Below are 17,076 nucleotides of genomic sequence, written 5' to 3' on the forward strand. Positions count from 1 at the left end.
CTTGGGAGGCGGAGACAGGAGGGTCGCACGGGTTCGAAGCCAGCCTCAGCTACTTAGTGAGGCTCTCAGCAACTTAGTGAGACCCTGTCTCCAAATAAAGTATAAATAGGTCTGGGAGTATAGCCCGGAGGTAGAAAGCCCCTGGGTTCCACCCCCAGTACCACAAAAAAGAAAGAAAGAAAGAAAGAGTGAGCTCAGGGAGCCGTAAGTGGTGCACGCTTGTAATCCCAGCATTTTTTTTTTTTTTAGGTGGTACTGTGGGTGGAACCCAGAGGCTTTCTACCTCCGGGCTATACTCCCAGACCTAGTTTACATTTTATTTATAAACAGGGTCTAAGTTGCTGAGAGCCTCACTTAGTAGCTGAGGCTGGCTTTGAACCTGCGCGATCCTCCTGTCTCAGCCTCCCAAGCGCGGGGATTACAAGCGTGCCCACCATGCCTGGCTAATCCCAGAATTTGGGAGGCTGAGACAAGGAGGGTCGTGGGTCGCGAACAGCCTCAGCTACTTAGTGAGGCTCTTTGCAACTTAATGATACCCTATTTCAAAGTAAAGAATAAAAAATAGGGCTAGGGGCATACCTTGAAGGTAGAATGCCCCTGGGTTCCATCCCCAGTACCACAAAAACTGAAAAATAAAAATAAAGAATAAGTCGGGTGTGGTGGCGCACTCTTGTAATCCCAGTACTTCGGAGGCTGAGACAACAGGATCGCAAGTTCACAGCCAGCCTCAGCTACTTAGTGAGGCCCTTTGAAACTCAGTGAGACCCTGTTTCAAAACAAAGAATAAAGCCGGGCGTGGTGGCGCATGCTTGCAATTCTAGCACTTGGGAGGCTAAGACAGGAGGATCGCAGGTTTTCGGCCAGCCTCAGCTACTTAGTGAGGCCTTTTGAAACTCAGTGAGACCCTGCTTCAAAATTAAGAATAAAAAGTGGGGCCAGAGGTGTAGCTCGGAGGTAGAATTCTCCTGGGTTACATCTCCAGTACTGCAAAAAAAGATGAATAAAATAGGGCTGGGTATGATGGCACATGCTTGTAATCCCAGTATTTAGGAGGTTGAGACAGGAGGACCCTACAGGTTTGAAGCCAGCAGACAGCCTCAGCTATGTAGTGAGGCCCTTCACAAGTCAGTGAGACCCTGTTTCAGAAATGAAAAGAATAAGCACACTTGTAATCCCAATGCTGAGAGGCTGAGACAAGAGGATCACACAGGTTCAAAGCCAGCCTCAGCTACTTAGTGAGACCCTTTTTCCAAATAAAGTATAAATAGGTCTGGGAGTGTAGCCTGGAGGTAGAAAAGTCCCCGGGTTCCATCCTCAGTACCACCAAAATAAATAAATACATAAATAAATAAAAATTAAAAAGACTAAAAAATAGGGCTGGGGGCATAGCTTGGAGGTAGTAATGTCCCTGAGGTCAATCCCAAGTACCACACACACACACTCAGGCCTTGGGAACCCGATCCCATGTTCTCTCTGTATCAGGGGAATTGGGACAGACCCAGGAAGGAGAGGTCGTTCCTGCAGCCAGCTGTGGGGGTCACCGCAGCGGCCGTGGCCAGCTCAGAGCTGGGCAGGCCTCCGCTGGGTGGGCACAACACACCTTCCTCTGACACTCAGGCCTGGCGCGCCGAGGCAGGGCCCCTGCGCCCCGCGTGCTCGGCCTCGGGCACCTGGGTCTCTGCGCCCCGCAGGGCGGCCCGGCGGGCCCTGGGCAGTGGTGTCTGCAGGTGTTGGGGTGAGCTAGGTCCAGGGAACAGGAGCCAGGTGGTCCTGCCCGCCTTCCACCTGGACGGGGTATTTGCGGGGACTCGACGGGCAGTGACGGCTCCGGCCAGCTCTGGTCTCTCCACCTGCTCCCGCCCAGGGCCACCGAGAAGCCGGCGCCGGCGGGAAGGTGTGGGACCCGGCCTCCGGGGCTGGGCAGCGCGGCTGGGCGGGGACGCGGGCTCCTCCCCCGGCCCGCCCCGCCGCGCCCGCGGCCCGCGGCCTTTGCTCCGGGAGCTCCGCGGCCGGCGGCAGGTGAGGCGGCGTCGGGTCCCGGACCTGGGCCCTCGGGATTAGGCAGGGACCCGAGGGCAGGGGACGGCGCTGGGCGTCACAGGCCCGGAGGGCGCCGGCTGCCCAAGGGCTCGGGCCGGCTGGACGCGAGCCTCAGTGCGGACCTCAAGTGGGCCCCGGCCCGGCCGGACCCCATGGCGCTGCCCCCGCGCGCGCGGGCCCCCCTGGTGCCGCTGCTGCTGCTCTGGCGGCTGTGCGCGGCGAGCCGGGACTGGCAGTGCCCGCGCACGCCCTACTCGGCCTCCCGCGACTTTGATGTGCGGTACTCGGTACCCAGCTTCTCCGCCGGCGGCCGCGTACAGGCCGTGGCGACCTACGACGGCGGCGGGGATGGGAGCGCCGTGTTTGTGGCCACGCGCAATCACCTGCACGTGCTTGGGCCGGACCTGCAGCTAGTGGAGAGCTTGGCCACCGGACCGGCCGGGGATCCACGCTGCCAGACGTGTGCGGCCTGTGGCCCCGGCACCCACGGCCCAGCAGAGGACACAGACACCTTGGTGCTGGTGCTGGAGCCCGCGCTGCCTGCGCTGGTCAGCTGTGGCTCCAGCCTGCAGGGCCGCTGCTTCCTGCATGAGCTGGAGCCCGACGGAGCCTCTGTGCATCTGGCAGCCCCTGACTGCCTCTTCTCCACCCGCCACAACCTCCCCGAGGACTGCCCCGACTGCGTGGCCAGCCCGCTGGGCACCCGCGTCACCGTGGTGGAGCAGGGCCAAGCTTCCTACTTCTATGTGGCGTCGTCGCTGGACGCAGCCGTGGCCACCCGCTTTAGCCCGCGCTCGGTGTCCATCCGGCGCCTCAAGGCGGACGCCACGGGGTTCGAGCCAGGATTCCCCTCGTTGTCGGTGCTGCCCGAGCACCTGGCCTCCTACAGTATCAAGTACGTGCACAGCTTCCGCTCGGGAGCCTTCGTCTACGTCCTGGCCGTGCAGCCTGCCGGCGTGCCGGCCTCCGCCGGGGCCCTGCAGACGCGCCTGGCCCGGCTCAGCGCCCTGGAGCCCGAGCTGAGCGACTACAGGGAGCTGATCCTCGACTGTCACTTCGCGCCTAAACGCCGCCGTCGCCGCAGGGCCCCAGAGGGCAGCGGGCAGCCCTACCCGGTGCTCCGAGCGGCCCATTCCGCTCCGGTGGGCGCCCTTCTCGCCAAGGAGCTGAGCATCGTGGAGGGCAGTGAGGTGCTCTTTGGGGTCTTTGCCACCGGCAGGGATGCTGGCCCCGGCCTGGGCCCCAAGTCCGTCGTCTGTGCCTTCCCCATTGCCCTGCTGGACACCCAGATCGAGGAGGGCGTGGAGCGCTGCTGTGAGCCCCCTGTCCAGCCTGGCCTCCAGCGAGGCCTGGACTTCTTCCAGCCGCCCAGTTATTGCCCTGATCCGGTGAGCAGAAAGAAGGGGCCCTCACCTGTGAACAGCCAGCTCTGGGTGGCCCAGCACAGGCTGCTTCCCTTTCCTCCGAGAGGGAGCTGGCCGGGAGGGGAGGGCGTGCAGAGGGAAGCCCTGGCATTGCTTCTACTGGATTCCTACGTGTGTGGGGGGTGAGAAATCAGCCAGACATCAGCCCCGCTGGAGGCTCATCTTCCGGCCAGGCAGCCCCTTCAGCCTCTCAGCCATCACGGCCTCTGATTTTTTTATTTTTTTAGGTAGTTTCCCGGGTTGTGTCAGAATGGGATTGCATCATAATTGTCTCTGCCAGCACAGCCCCCACATTTTATGTAGAATGATGAGCATCCCCCCCCCAGTCTGCCCACCCCTCACGCCCTGGGGGCCCCACGGGGAGAAACACACACACAGGCACACACCCGGGCAGATGCTTGCAGACCCACAGACGCCAGCGCGTGCCCGCGGTTTCGCTTTCCTTAGGGAAGCCCCTGTCTGCTCTGATTTCCAGAAGGGAGAGAGCGGAGTTGGTAGAGAACCTGACCCCAGCAGGTCCCAGGAGCCTCCCGGGCTTAGAAGTCGGGGGTTGGTGGGGAGCATGCATAGCCTGTCGTCACTAACCCGTTCTCTGCAGGGTGATTGCAAGAGGATGTGGGACACAGTGGGGAGGCAGCTTGGCTCCAGAAGGTTCTGGAAGCCTCGCCCCAGGCTTGTGCAAGCGACTGTAAACACCCAAGGATGAGTAAAGGCTTAGGAGGGGCTGGAACTGGTCCACCGCAGACTCTGCCAGTGTGACTGAGGCCCTGCCCCAGACGGCGGGCTCAGGGCCCACGATGAAGGGAGGCCCCTTCCTACAGACCCTTCTCAGGCTCTCTCCAGCCCGTGTCAGGAGTGAGCACAGAAACAAGCAGGACATTCCTGAAAATGCCACCTTCTGCTGGGTGTGTGGCACACACCTGCAATCTCAGTGCTTGGGAGGCTGAGGCAGGAGGATCGCAGGTTCAGGGCTAGTCTCAGCTAACTAGTGAGTCCCTCTGCCACTTAGTCAGACCCTGTTTCAAAATAAAATGTAGCCGGGCGTGGTGGCATAACTTGTAATCCCAGCATTCAGGAGGCTGAGATTGGAGGATTGGGGTTTGCGGACAGCCTCAGCTACTTAGTGAGGCCCTCCGCAACTCAGTGAGACCCTGTTTCAAAATAAAGAATAAAAAAGTAGAGCAGGGGGTGTAGCTCGGTGGTCAAATGCCCCTGGGTTCCATCCCCAGACCCGCAAAGATAAATAAATGAATGAATAAATAAATAAAAAGTAAAGTCAGGCATGGTGGCACATGCTTTCAATATGTGGAAGGCTGAGACAGAAGGATCGCAGTTTCGCAGCCAGCCTCAGCTACCCAGCGAGGCCCTCTGCAGCTTAGTGAGCGCCTGTTTCAAAATAAAGGATAAGAAAGAGGGCTGTTGATGTAGCTCAGAGGTAAAAGGCCCCTAGGTTCAGCCCCCATTACTGCAAAAAGAAGTAAATAGGCCAGGTGTGTGTGGTGGCGCACGCTTGTCATCCCAGCATTTGGGAGGCTGAGACAAGAGGAACATGGTTCTCAGACAGCCTCAGCTACTTAGTGAGGCCCTTTGCAACTCAGTGAGAACCTGCTTTAAAATAAAGAATAAAAAATAGGGCTGGGGGTACAGCTCAGAGGTAGAATGCCCCTGGGTTCCATCCCTGGTACCGTAAATACATACATACATACATACATACAGGGCTGGGGTATAGTGCAGGGGTAGAATGCTCCTGGGTTCAATTCACAGCACAACAAATCAAACAGAAAATGCTGCTTTGAGGGCTAGGAATGTAGCTAGTGATAGTTTGGGGCAGGGCAGCTGGGCACATCTGGACTCAGAGTCCCAAGGGAAGCGGGGACTCCTTGCCTAGGACTGAACAGCCCTGTCTGACCCTATCTTCTTCCTTCCAGGAAGTCAGAAACTCCCAACCTGGCTAGTGGTCACTGGGTCGAAGATATCCAGAGCCGGGCGTGGTGGCGCACAATTATAAGCCCAGTACTTGGAGGCTGAGACAGGGGGATCACAGGTTCATGGCCAGCCTCAGCTACTTAGTGAGGCCCTCCACATCTTACTGAGACCCTGTTTCAAAAATAATAAAATAGGGTTGGGGTGTAGTAGCTTGGAGGTGGAATGCCCCTAGGTTCCATCCCTAGTGGTGAAAAAAAAAAAAAAAAGGAAAAAGAAAAAAGAAAGAAAGAAAGAAATAGGGCTGGGAGTGTAACTCAGAGGTAGAATGCCCCTGGGTTCCATCCCTAGTGCTGAAAAAAAAAAAAAAAGGAAAAGAAAAAAGAAAGAAAGAAAGAAATAGGGCTGGGAGTGCAACTCAGAGGTAGAATGCCCCTGGGTTCCATCCCCAGGACCACACACACAGAAAAAAAGCGATCCAATATGACGTGGCTGTGCCAGGCACCAGGAGGACTAATACTGCGCCTACTCACAGTCTGGCCAGGGCTCCAAAAGGTGTGTGGACCAGTGTTTGCCCAGCGACTGGGCACGCAGCCACAGGGGCAGCACCCACTGTGCTCCTATGGCCGCCCAGGGCTGAGGGCTCCCTAGGTTCAAGTAGGGCCTCTGTGGGGCATCGGACACCTATGGCAAGTGTTTTGAAGAACTGGGGGCCTCTAGACAAGCCTAGGACCCAGGGTAGGGCCCCGGGCCTAGAGGAAGCAAACAAGGTGTGGCCCTGGTTGGGTTAGGGCCTGGGTTCAGCCCTAGAGCCCCACCTGTCCCTGAATCATACTGAAAACACCTGGCGGGCTTCCGGCCAGAGCCAGGGCCTTCCCTCTCAGGGAAGTCTCAGACCCTACCCACATGGGACACAGGCCCAGGGCCGGGGTTCTAGGCCCAGCTCTGCACCTGCTCCTGCCCCCCAGGGATCTTGCTCAGCCCCAGGTCTCAGCAGTGGAAGAGTGCCCTGGGGCTGGTGGGGAGTCCAGAGCACCTGGACTGGCGATCGAGCCGCGCCTGCATCTTGAGCCCAGACACAGCACATCAGCTTCATGCCCTGGCCTCTTACTTTCCCAGAAACTCCCGCATCCTTCCGTGGAAACGCAGGCCCCCTCCAGACACCCCCTCGCTAAGAGCAGGGAAGATGTTAGTGTGTCCCAGCCTCCAGAGGCAGTGCAGCACCCGGCCACAGGGCTTCGGCATGTCCCTCTCGTGCCGAGGAAGGTCTAGGTAGCAGCAGATGGTGCAGAACCTTTGCAGAAGGACCGTGCTCCGCCCTTGGCTGGCCAGCAGCTCCTAGGCAAGTTCCCTGGGAGGGACGGGGTTGGCTGAAGTGACTTGTAGATGCACGAAGAGCCAGTAGGGGGCGAGAGAGGACTCTGGCTAAGGGCACAGGCCTTTTTTTTTTTTTTTTTTTTTTTTTTTTTTTTTTTTTTTGGTACTGGGGTTCTCGGAAGCCCTTCTACCTCCGGGCTACACTCCCAGACCTATTTTTTATATTTTTTTTATTTGGAAACAGGGTCTCTCCTGCGCGATCCTCCTGTCTCCACCTCCCTAGCGCGGGAATTACCAGCCTGCGCCACCACGCCCGGCCGAGCACAGGCTTCTAACTTGGCCTCCTGCAGGGCTCTGAGGCCTTGGACCAGTGGCCAGGTCTCAGCCTGTTTCCACTCCACAGGATGGCGGTAGGACGGGATGGGGTCTGCAAGCGTCAGTGACATTACCAGAGGGACACTGGCAGGGTAGGCCAGGTAGAAGAGCTGGCCCGAGCCGGGGCCTCCTTCCTTCCCATTTCTTGCTCCTGACTGGCAGGCCCACCGCCTTCTCCAGTCGGGCCAGTGAGGGCTGGGGTTTGGAGCTGCTGTGACCACTGGCTGAGGTCCCGGGGGGGTCGCACACAGGGCTGAACCCTCACTCTTTTCTGTCCTCAGCCCGTCCTGAAGGCCCCCAGCCCCAACATCAGCTGCCGCCACTTCCCTCTGCTGGTCCGCAGCAGCTTCCCACGTGTGGACCTCTTCAACGGGCTGCTGGGACCAGTGCAGGTCACCGCCCTGCATGTGACACGTCTTGACAACGCCACGGTGGCCCACATGGGCACGGCCGATGGGCGGATCCTGCAGGTAGGCTCCTCCCCCGCCCGCCCCACGTCTCGGCCCCGCCCCCTCCTCACACAGCTGACCTCGCAGGTGGAGCTGGTCAGGTCCCTTAACTACTTGCTGTACGTCTCCAACTTCTCCTTGGACAACGGGGGGCAGCCCGTTCACCCGGACGTCAGTCGCCTCGGGGACCACCTACTCTTCGCCTCTGGGGACCAGGTGAGGTGGGCAGGGCCAGGGAGGACGGCAGCCTCCCTGTCCAGTCTGGAGAGGCGGTGGCATCGGGCCTCCCCACCCATTCGGCAGTGGGCCCCGGCGCCTCGGCCAGGCACCCCTGAGCTGCCGGTGTGTCTCCCCAGGTCTTCCAGGTGCCTATCCAAGGGCCTGGGTGCCACCACTTCCTCAGCTGCGGGAGCTGCCTGCGGGCGCAGCATTTCATGGGCTGTGGCTGGTGCGGGGACATGTGTGGCAGGAAGGAGGAGTGTCCCAGTGCCTGGCAACAGGACCACTGTCCACCTGAGCTTACCAAGGTAGTTTCCCTGGCAGGACACGATTAAGGATGGGCTAATCGGAGCCTGAGATGGGGTCCCCAGGCCTCGAATGTCTTCAGTACCCACAGGAAGGGCGTCACTGGCAGAGAAAGGGGACAGCAAAGACTCGGGGGGGGGGCAGGAAAGTGCTTGAATAAGGGCTAGCCAGTGACCCAGAATGCCTGGAGTACAGGCCAGGCAGGGGGCACGAGGGCATGTGGGGGGCAGCCAGGGCTGAGAGGACCCAGCCCCACACACAAACTCAGGCTGCGTGCCCCCGCCCCAGTTCTACCCTGACAGCGGGCCCCTGAGGGGCAGCACGAGGCTGACCTTGTGTGGCTCCAACTTCTATCTGCACCCTGGTGCCCTCATCCCTGAGGGGACGCACCAGGTCACCGTGGGCCAGAGCTCCTGCCGGCTGCTGCCCAAGGACACCTCCCCCATCAGGTACAAGCTGCTCTCTGCCCTCCCTGTCCCGCTCCCCGGAGACCGTGTCCCTGGGGCAAGGGGTATGGCTCCATGTGCTTCACGTCTGGGGAGACCTCTCTGTCCCTTCTGAACCTTCGTGTGGCCTGCCTATCAATTTGGTCACAGGCTTGGCGAGGTTTGTGTCCCTGCCCTGTTCAATCCTGCTGCCCCGAGGAAGGCACGGGTGGGAAGAAGATATTGTGGGGTCAAGGAGCCCTGGACTCCTGCGAGCGTGCAGCCAGGCCCGTCCCCTTCCTGACTGACCTCAGCCCCCCGCTGCCCTAGCCCAGTGTTCCGGAAGGACTTTGTAGAGGAGCTTATGTGCGAGCTGGAGCCCTCGGCCACCCAGACGGCGGGAGCTGCCAGTGTCCGCCTCGTGGTGACTAATATGCCACCCGGCAAGTACTTCCGGGTGGACGGCACCTCCGAGCTGGGAGGCTTCTCTTTCATGGTGAGGCTACCTCCCCGTCTGTGCCCTAGGCCAGTGGTGGCAGGAAGAAGGGAAGGCATGGAGTGGAGGCCCGTTCCCACTGAGCCACCCTGTGCCCTCCTTAGGAACCTGTGCTGATGGCAGTACGGCCCCTCTTTGGCCCACGGGCCGGGGGCACCTGTCTCACCCTCGAAGGCCGGGGCCTGTCTATAGGCACCAGCCGGGCAGTGCTGCTCAACAGAACTGAGTGCTACTTGAAACGGTGAGGTGCTGGGGCCACAGGGCCCCCCGGGAGTCTCACAGACGTGCAGGCAGAGAGGCACTGTGGGATGGGGTCAGGAGGAAGTATCTGCCCCCAGCTCAGAGGCAGGAGAGCCTGCGGAGTCCAGGACCCCAGCCGGGCGCTGAGGAATTTGTTTCCTCCCTGCCGACTGGGAGTCTTGTCGGGACCACCCTACTTTCAGACGGCTCCCTGGAGTGTGTGGGGGGTTAACAGAGGAGCCGGAAGAGGGGCTGGCAGGCTATGATAAGGGGCCCTGAGCCCAATCCCTCCTTCCTGCAGGGTCAGCGAAGGGCAGATTTTATGCGCCACGCCCCCTGGGGCTGCTGTGGCCAGAGTCCCCCTTCGCCTGCAGGTGGGAGGCGCCGAGGTGTTTGGCCCCCAGACCTTCTACTACCACTATCGAGAGGACCCCGTGGTGCTGGGTATCAGCCCTGACTGCGGCTACACGTAAGTGCCACCTCCTCTCCCCCAGCGGCCTCTGAGGCTGCGGGAGCTGGGTTGGAGTGCACCCCGAACACACCCCCGCTGTCCCCACAGCGGCTCCCACGTCACAGTCTGTGGCCAGCATCTGACCTCCGCGTGGCACCTGGCGCTGTCCTTCCACGACGGGCAGAAGGCTGTGGAGAACAGGGTGAGCAGCGCCGGGCAGGACAGAGGGAGGCTGGCGCAGGGACCAGCCGGCCACCAGTGGGCGCCTGCCTGACCCTTCCCCTGCGTCCGGGCAGTGTGAGGGCCGGCTTCCGGAGGAGCACCGGTGCGCCTTGCCTGAATACCAGGTCCGCAGCCCCCGGGGCTGGGTGACAGGGAATCTGAGTGCCCGGGGAGACGGAGCTGCTGGCTTCACGCTGCCCGGCTTTCGCTTCCTGCCCCCACCCAGCCCACCCAGGGGTGACTTGGCCCCACTAAAGCCTGAGGAGCGCTCTGTTAAGTTTGAGGTAGGTGTGGGCGTGGCTGGGTGTGGCTATGTGGGCGGGGCTGTGGGCGGGGCGTGTTGCGGGTGGGCGGGGCCGCTGGCCTGTCCTCATGCCTGTCTCTGCAGTACATCGGGCTGGGTGCTGTGGCGACCTGTGTGGGTGTGAACGTGACCGTGGGCGGTGAGAGCTGCCAGCACGAGCTCAGGGGGGACGTGGTGGTGTGCCCCCTCCCACCGTCCCTGCAACTGGGCAGCGACGGTGCTCCACTGCGGGTAGGCAGCCTGGCTGGTCTTTGGTGGGGCCGGGGGCTGGGTGCCCACAGCCTGAGCCAGAGCTCTCGTCTGTGCCCAGGTCTGCGTGGATGGAGGGTGTCAGGTCCTGGGCAGAGTGCTGCGACCCCGGGCAAAGGGGGTCCCGCAGAGTACGCTGCTGGTTATCCTGCTGGCCCTGCTCCTCCTTGTGGCTTTGCTGGCCACCGTGTTCTTCTTCAACCACCGGCGGAGGAGAAAGCAGCTTGGTGAGCTGGCCATGTCCACCCCATCTGGCCCCACTCACAAACGGTGTTGTCCCCGAGGCGCCCGTGGCTTCGCTCGCCCAGGCTCCAGGCTCCCCCAGGCATCTGGAGAGGCTGGCCACCCAGGCTCTCTCTCCACAGTCCTTTCTTCCAACCTCGAAGACTTGGCCTCCCTGGACCAGACCGCCGAAGCCATGCTGCTGCCAGTGCTCTGCCCGGGCGCCGACCACACAGATGGCCTCGGTGAGATGGTGCAGGCGCTGAAGGCGGGGCCAGCCCTTCCCTGCGGGCCTCTCATGCCCTCTCCCCAACAGCGCTGTCTCCTCTTGACTGTCCTGGCTCTACCACGCGGGCTCCCGGAGCTGCCTCCTCAGAGGGCAGGGATGGGCCCTGCGCCCCGCTGCTGCAGACTGAGTCTGTCCAGCTCAGCGACCTGGACCCTGCACTCCTGGCTGAGGTCAAGGACGTGCTGATTCCCCACGAGCGGGTGGTCACCCACAGCGACCGAGTCATAGGCAAAGGTATGGGGGCCGGGGCTGTGACAGCAACGGAGTCCTGAGGTGACTGCCCAGACTCTGCTTTGGCTTCAGCCTGGGTGCCCTTGAGTGTCCCACTTGGCCTGTCTGATCCTCTATTTACTCATCTGTGCAATGGGGATTAAGAGAATTCTGAGCCGGGCGTGGTGGCGCACCCTTGTAATCCCAGCATTGGGGAGGCTGAGACCAGGGGATCACAGTTTGCGGACAGCCTCAGCTACTTAGTGAGGCCCTTTGCAACTCAGTGAGACCCTATTTCAAAATAAAGAATAAAATAATAGGGCCGGGGGTAGAGTTCATTGGTACAAAAGCCGGTGAGTTCCATCCCTAGTACCACAAAAGAGAGAGAGGGAGAGAGAATTCTGAGCCGGGCGTGGTGACGCATACTTGTAACCCCAGCATTTGGGAGGCTGAAACAGGAGGATCTCGGCTCGTGGACAGCCTCAGCTACTTAGGCCCTCTGCAACTCAGTGAGACCCCGTTTCAAAATAAAGAAAAAAATAGTGCTGGGGGTGTAGCTTAAAGGTAGACTGTCCCTGGGTTCCGTTCCTAGTACCCCCCAAAAAAGAGAGAGAACTCTGTACCCCCCAGGGGGATGAAGTAGGCACAGCAGGCCGGGCTCCGCCGGTAGTTAGCAGCCGCTAATTTCCACCGTCCATTCGGCTAGTGGTGGCCTGAGGCCTGCTGGACAGCGAGGGCGTGTGCTGGGAGCCTGGGCGCCAGGGCCCCTCCACCTCCTCTCACAGGTCATTTTGGAGTTGTTTACCATGGAGAATACACAGACGAGGCCCAGAACCGAGTCCACTGTGCTATCAAGTCGCTGAGTCGTAAGTGGGGGCCGCTGGCAGCAGGAGCCCCAGGCTGGGAGGTGCCACCTGGCGCGTGGCGGGAGCAGAGTGGCTTCCTCCTTCCTCCGTGCGAGCCTGGGCCTGAGCCGAGCCCCTCCACAGGCATCACAGACGTGCAGGAGGTGGAGGCCTTCCTGCGGGAGGGGCTGCTCATGCGCAGCCTGCGCCACCCCAACGTGCTGGCGCTCATTGGCATCACGGTGCCGCCCGAGGGGCTGCCCCGCGTGCTGCTGCCCTTCATGTGCCACGGAGACCTGCTTCATTTCATCCGCTCGCCTCAGAGGGTCAGTGCCTAGCTGGCGCGGGCCCGGGGCTGCGTCCGGGGCATGGGAGATGGCGCTGCCCTCGCTTACCACCCCTGTCCCCCAGAACCCCACCGTGAAGGACCTCGTCAGCTTCGGCCTGCAGGTGGCCCAGGGCATGGAGTACCTGGCGCAGCAGAAGTTCGTGCACAGGGACCTGGCTGCACGCAACTGCATGTGAGCCCGGGGGAGCGGGGGCCATGGGGCGGGCATGAGGGTGCCAGGCCGCCTGGCACCTCAGGAGGAGCCCGCTCAAGCCAGGCCGGGCGGCGCGCAGGGAGTCCAAGGCGGGAGCACCGCAAGCTCCAGGCCAGCCTGGGCAGCTTACCAAGACACTGCCTCAAAATAAAAACAGAAGGCTCTGGGAGCCGGGCGTGGTGGCGCACGCTTGTAATCCCCGCGCTTGGGAGGCTGAGACAGGAGGATCACACGGGTTCGAAGCCAGCCTCAGCTACTTAGTGAGGCTCTCAGCAACTTAGTGAGACCCTGTTTCCAAATAAAGTATTAAAAAGGTCTGGGAGTATAGCCGGAGGTAGGAAGCCTCTGAGTTCCACCCCCAGTACCACAAAAAAAGTATAAAATAGATCTGGGCATGGTGGCGCGCGCTTGTAATCCCAGCATTTGGGAGGCTGAAACAGAGGATCATGGTTCAAGGACAGCCTCAGCTACTGCTCAGTGAGGTCGTAGCTCACTACTTTTTTCCGCCTCCCAGGCTGGATGAGTCGTTCACAGTGAAGGAAGCGCAACTCAGTGAGGCCTGTCTCAAAAATAAGGAATAAAAACAGGGCTGGGGTGCAGCTCAGAGGCAGAATGCCCCCGGGCTCCATCCTCAGTAAAGCAAATAAATAAATAAATAAATAAATCAAAATAAAATAAAGTATAAAACAGGGCTGGGGTGCAGCTCAGAGGCAGAATGATCCTGGGTTTAGTCTCTAGTCCTGATAGAGATAGGTAGATAAATAGGTAGATAAAATAGGCTGTGGCCATAGTTTGGGTTGCATACCCCTGCGCTTAATCCCCAGTACCACACACCAGAAGGTCCGGGGTGTAGCTCTGTAGCTCAGTGGTGGCATGCCCAAGTTCAATCCCTAGTACTGCCCTGCCCCCATCCCGCAAAAAAACCCAAAAGCGCCCAGCTGGGCTTTGTTGCAGCCCGGGGCATGTCCTCTGCCTCCGTGTTTCTGTCTGCCCACTACAGGCCTGGCCTGGACGCTATGGCTCAGAAGGGTCTGGAACAGATGGGCCCAGGCCTGGAAGGAGCCAGCTCTAAGTATGGCTTCCGCCCCCAGGCTAGACGAGTCGTTCACGGTGAAGGTGGCCGACTTCGGTCTGGCCCGCGACGTCCTGGACAAGGAGTACTACAGTGTGCGGCGGCAGCACCACGCGCGCCTCCCTGTCAAGTGGATGGCGCTGGAAAGTCTTCAGACCTACAGGTTCACCACCAAGTCTGATGTGGTGAGGCCCGCGTGCCCCGCGCTCGGCGCCCAGGGCAGCCCCAGGCTAGGCAAGCCCCAAGTCGCCGTCCAGGCCCGGCGGAGGTGGGGACCGAGGGAGACGCTGTGTGGCGTTGGCCAGTGAGCCCCAAGCGGAGGGCAGGCTCCTGCGGGGGATGCTGGGAGGCAGAGGCTCTGCACCCCAGTTTGGCGTGTGAGCTCAGCCTCCTCCTCCCCTCACACAGTGGTCGTTTGGTGTGCTGCTGTGGGAACTGCTGACACGGGGTGCCCCACCGTACCCCCACGTCGACCCTTTTGACCTCATCGACTTCCTGTCCCAGGGCCGGCGCCTGCCCCAGCCCGAGTATTGTCCAGATTCTCTGTGAGTGTGCGGTGGTAGTGGGAGGGAACTGGGCCCAGAGACAGGCGAGGAGAAGGGCTCTGCATGGCTTTCTGGCTGGTCCTCTGGCTGATCAGGAAAGGGATCCTCTCTGGGCCTCAGTTTCTTCATCTGTGGACTGGTCCCGCCCCTGTGCAGGAGGCTGAAGACCTTGGGGTTGCCATGGTAACCGCATTCCAGCTCAGTCTGGGTTGAGGCTTGGTTGTGGTTTGGTTTCCTGGCTCTCCCGCCCTCCTTCCCTTAGAAGGGGGCTGTTTTCTGTCTTTCCCGCTCACTGAACCTCAAGGAAAGGATCCCCTAGCTCAAAGGCCAGCCCCACCGCATCTCCAGAGCAGGGCTGTGTCACTGGGTGCAGTTTCAGGTCCTGTTCCCAGAGGGATGGCGGCAGCACCCGCGCCTGCGGGGTGGGCTTGGCTGCCTGGGCCGCAGACATGCCTCAGCTGGCTCAGGTCTGCGCGGTTCCAACAGGAAGAACCAGGTCACAGGTAAAAGCCGGAGACTCCTGTCCCAGGCCGTGCTCCAGAGAGGGTGTGAGCAGCCCTTGTGCTGGGCCTTTCTCATCCATTCACCAGGGCAGGAGCCCGCCAAGGCTCTGAACAGGACCCCGGTCAGTCGCAGCAGGGACGCGGAGCTGGGCAGGAGAGGGGCTGTGACCGCATGCAGCGGGGTGCGAGCGTTTCCTGGAGCCGAGCAAGGGGCAGCCCCTAATATGAGGAGTCAGTGCCTGAGGGCAGGCTGTCCCTGGTGAGGGTGTGAGCATGGGCAGTTCTCTAATCCTGGAGAGGATTAAGCCAAGAGCCAGCAGGGGCTGCAAGTCCTGCGGGTTGAAGGGGCTCTGAGGGGTATCCACGGTGTCCGCTGCCCCAGGACAAGTCCTGGGGGGCCTCGGTCTGCTCATCTGTAAAGTGGGGATGAGAACAGAGCCCCCAGACATTGTGAGGTACTGTGTGTACGGCAGACATGACATCCCCGAGATGCTGGCCGCCCAAGGCTCTGGGCCCAACAGGCCACCAGGAGCCTGGTTGAAGAACCATGGCACCTTCCGCGCCCCAGCCCTCCTCCTCCAGGACTTTTCATTGCCTTGACTCCCTTGCGGGTTCTGGGGAGGACGGGTGATGAAAGCCAGGCGTGGAGGCTCACGCCTGTGGTCCCAGCTACTGGAGGCCAGCCCAGGCAACTTAGCAAAGGCAAAGATAAGTAGGGCCAGGCTCGGTGCCACGCCCGTGACCCCAGTACTGGGAGGTTGAGACAGGCTTGCAGGCTCAAGGCCAGCCTCAGCAACTTGGCAGACCCCCGGCAGCTCAGCAAGATCCTGTATATACAAATAGATACACAATTTTTTTTTTTTTGGTGCTACTGGGGATTAAACCCAGGGGCATTCTACCTCTGAGCTACACCCAGCCCTATATTTATTTATGTATTTGTTTGAAATAAGCACAGCGGGTCCCTCCGGCACCCACAGATATACGTGCGAGTCCGATATAGAGACGCCCAAAGCCTTTATTCGTCCAGAGGGTCAGCCGCCCGCCATCACAGGCAGTTCCTTCCCCTGCCCCGCTCCGGGAGCGAGGGAGTGAGCGCGCATCTGCCTCTCTCTGTCTGTGTGTGTCTCTTTCTCTGTCTGTCTCTTCGTCTCCCTTGGGGCGGGGGACCTCTTCTTTTTAGGTTCACACGGAACTCTCTCGGAGGTAAGGAGGCGGGTCCTTTCTGCCTCCTGGGCTTCCACCCCCCCTTGCAGGGCAGCGGCTCAGACCTTTCAGTATTTATTTTTAATTTTTTTGTAGTAGGAATCAAACACGGGCATTATACCTCCAAGCTACACTCAGTTCAATTTTATTTCATTTTTGTTTTGTTTTTGATTTTGCAATACTGGGGATAGAATCCAGGGGCATTCTACCTCCACGCTGCACCCCCCCAGCCCCCCCCTTTTTTTGGTGGTACTGGGGTTCTTGGAAGCCCTTTTACCTCCGGGCTACACTCCCAGACCTATTTTATACTTTTTATTTGGAAACAGGGTCTCTTAAGCCAGCGTGGCTGGCTTCGAACCTGCGCAATCCTCCTGTCTCCGCCTCCCAAGCACGGGGATTACAAGTGTGCACTGCCACGCCTGGTGTCAATTTTATTTCTTATTTGGAAACAGGAAACAGGGCCTCACTAAGTTGCCAAGAGCCTCACTGAGTTGCCGAGGCTGGCTTTTTTTTTTCTTGGAACTGGGGATTGACTCCATGGGCACCTGCAGGTGGCAGCTGGGGCCGGGTGGGTGTGCCTGACCCCGCTCTCCTCAGGTACCTGGTGATGCGGCAGTGCTGGGATGCGGACCCCGCGGCGCGCCCCACCTTCGGAGAGCTCGTGTCGGAGGTGGAGCGGGTAGTGTCCTCGCTGCTTGGGGACCACTACGTGCGACTGTGTGTCGTCTACGTGAACCTAGGCCCCGCGGCCCTGGACGAGGTGCACGGGCTGCCCGAGCAGACACAGCCCTCCCCCGGGCACAGGAGCACGGCGCGGCCCCGGCCCCTCTCAGAGCCGCCTCTGCCCACCTGACCTGAGCCCGGTGAGCCCATGGGGCTGGACCCACTTCGCGGCTCTGAGCAGCCTCTGAGCCGCCTCCGAGAGTGCCAGTTGGAGGGCGATGGAGCCCACCTTGTGCCTGCCCTGTAGCCTTCTGAGGCCTAGGGCGGGTCAGGACGCAGGATGCTGCAGGCCCCTCGCGCCGCCTGTGCAGGGGATCCTTCTGCGGCGTGAATGTATGGAATGCCTGCCCTGTGCCCTGCCTGCTGCGCACAGGGGACTCAGCGGTGGCCACAGAGATGCTGAAACTTGAAGGGAAAAAAAAGCGACTGGGAGGTTCTTACTCAAGCTCCAAATGTGAAGTCCATACTGTGCCAGGCGTGGG

General features: G+C 60.4%; 1 protein-coding gene across 1 annotated transcript; it reads left to right on the forward strand.

Moving 5' to 3' along the window:
• Positions 1-2,192: 2,192 nt before the first annotated feature.
• On the forward strand, positions 2,193-16,724 carry MST1R (macrophage stimulating 1 receptor; the record flags this gene model as incomplete). Its single annotated transcript, XM_080696649.1, has 20 exons — positions 2,193-3,428; positions 7,361-7,549; positions 7,616-7,744; positions 7,885-8,055; positions 8,342-8,502; positions 8,809-8,974; positions 9,079-9,215; positions 9,516-9,683; positions 9,774-9,867; positions 9,962-10,171; positions 10,276-10,422; positions 10,502-10,667; positions 10,806-10,907; positions 10,979-11,185; positions 11,947-12,027; positions 12,151-12,332; positions 12,418-12,527; positions 13,640-13,805; positions 14,029-14,165; positions 16,469-16,724. The coding sequence occupies 20 exons, from the start codon at positions 2,193-2,195 to the stop codon at positions 16,722-16,724; spliced, it is 4,215 nt and encodes a 1,404-aa protein (XP_080552775.1).
• Between the last annotated feature and the right edge of the window lie 352 nt (positions 16,725-17,076).

Source organism: Muscardinus avellanarius (genome assembly GCF_963383645.1).
Source record: "Muscardinus avellanarius genome assembly, chromosome: 5".
Lineage (NCBI taxonomy): Eukaryota > Metazoa > Chordata > Mammalia > Rodentia > Gliridae > Muscardinus > Muscardinus avellanarius.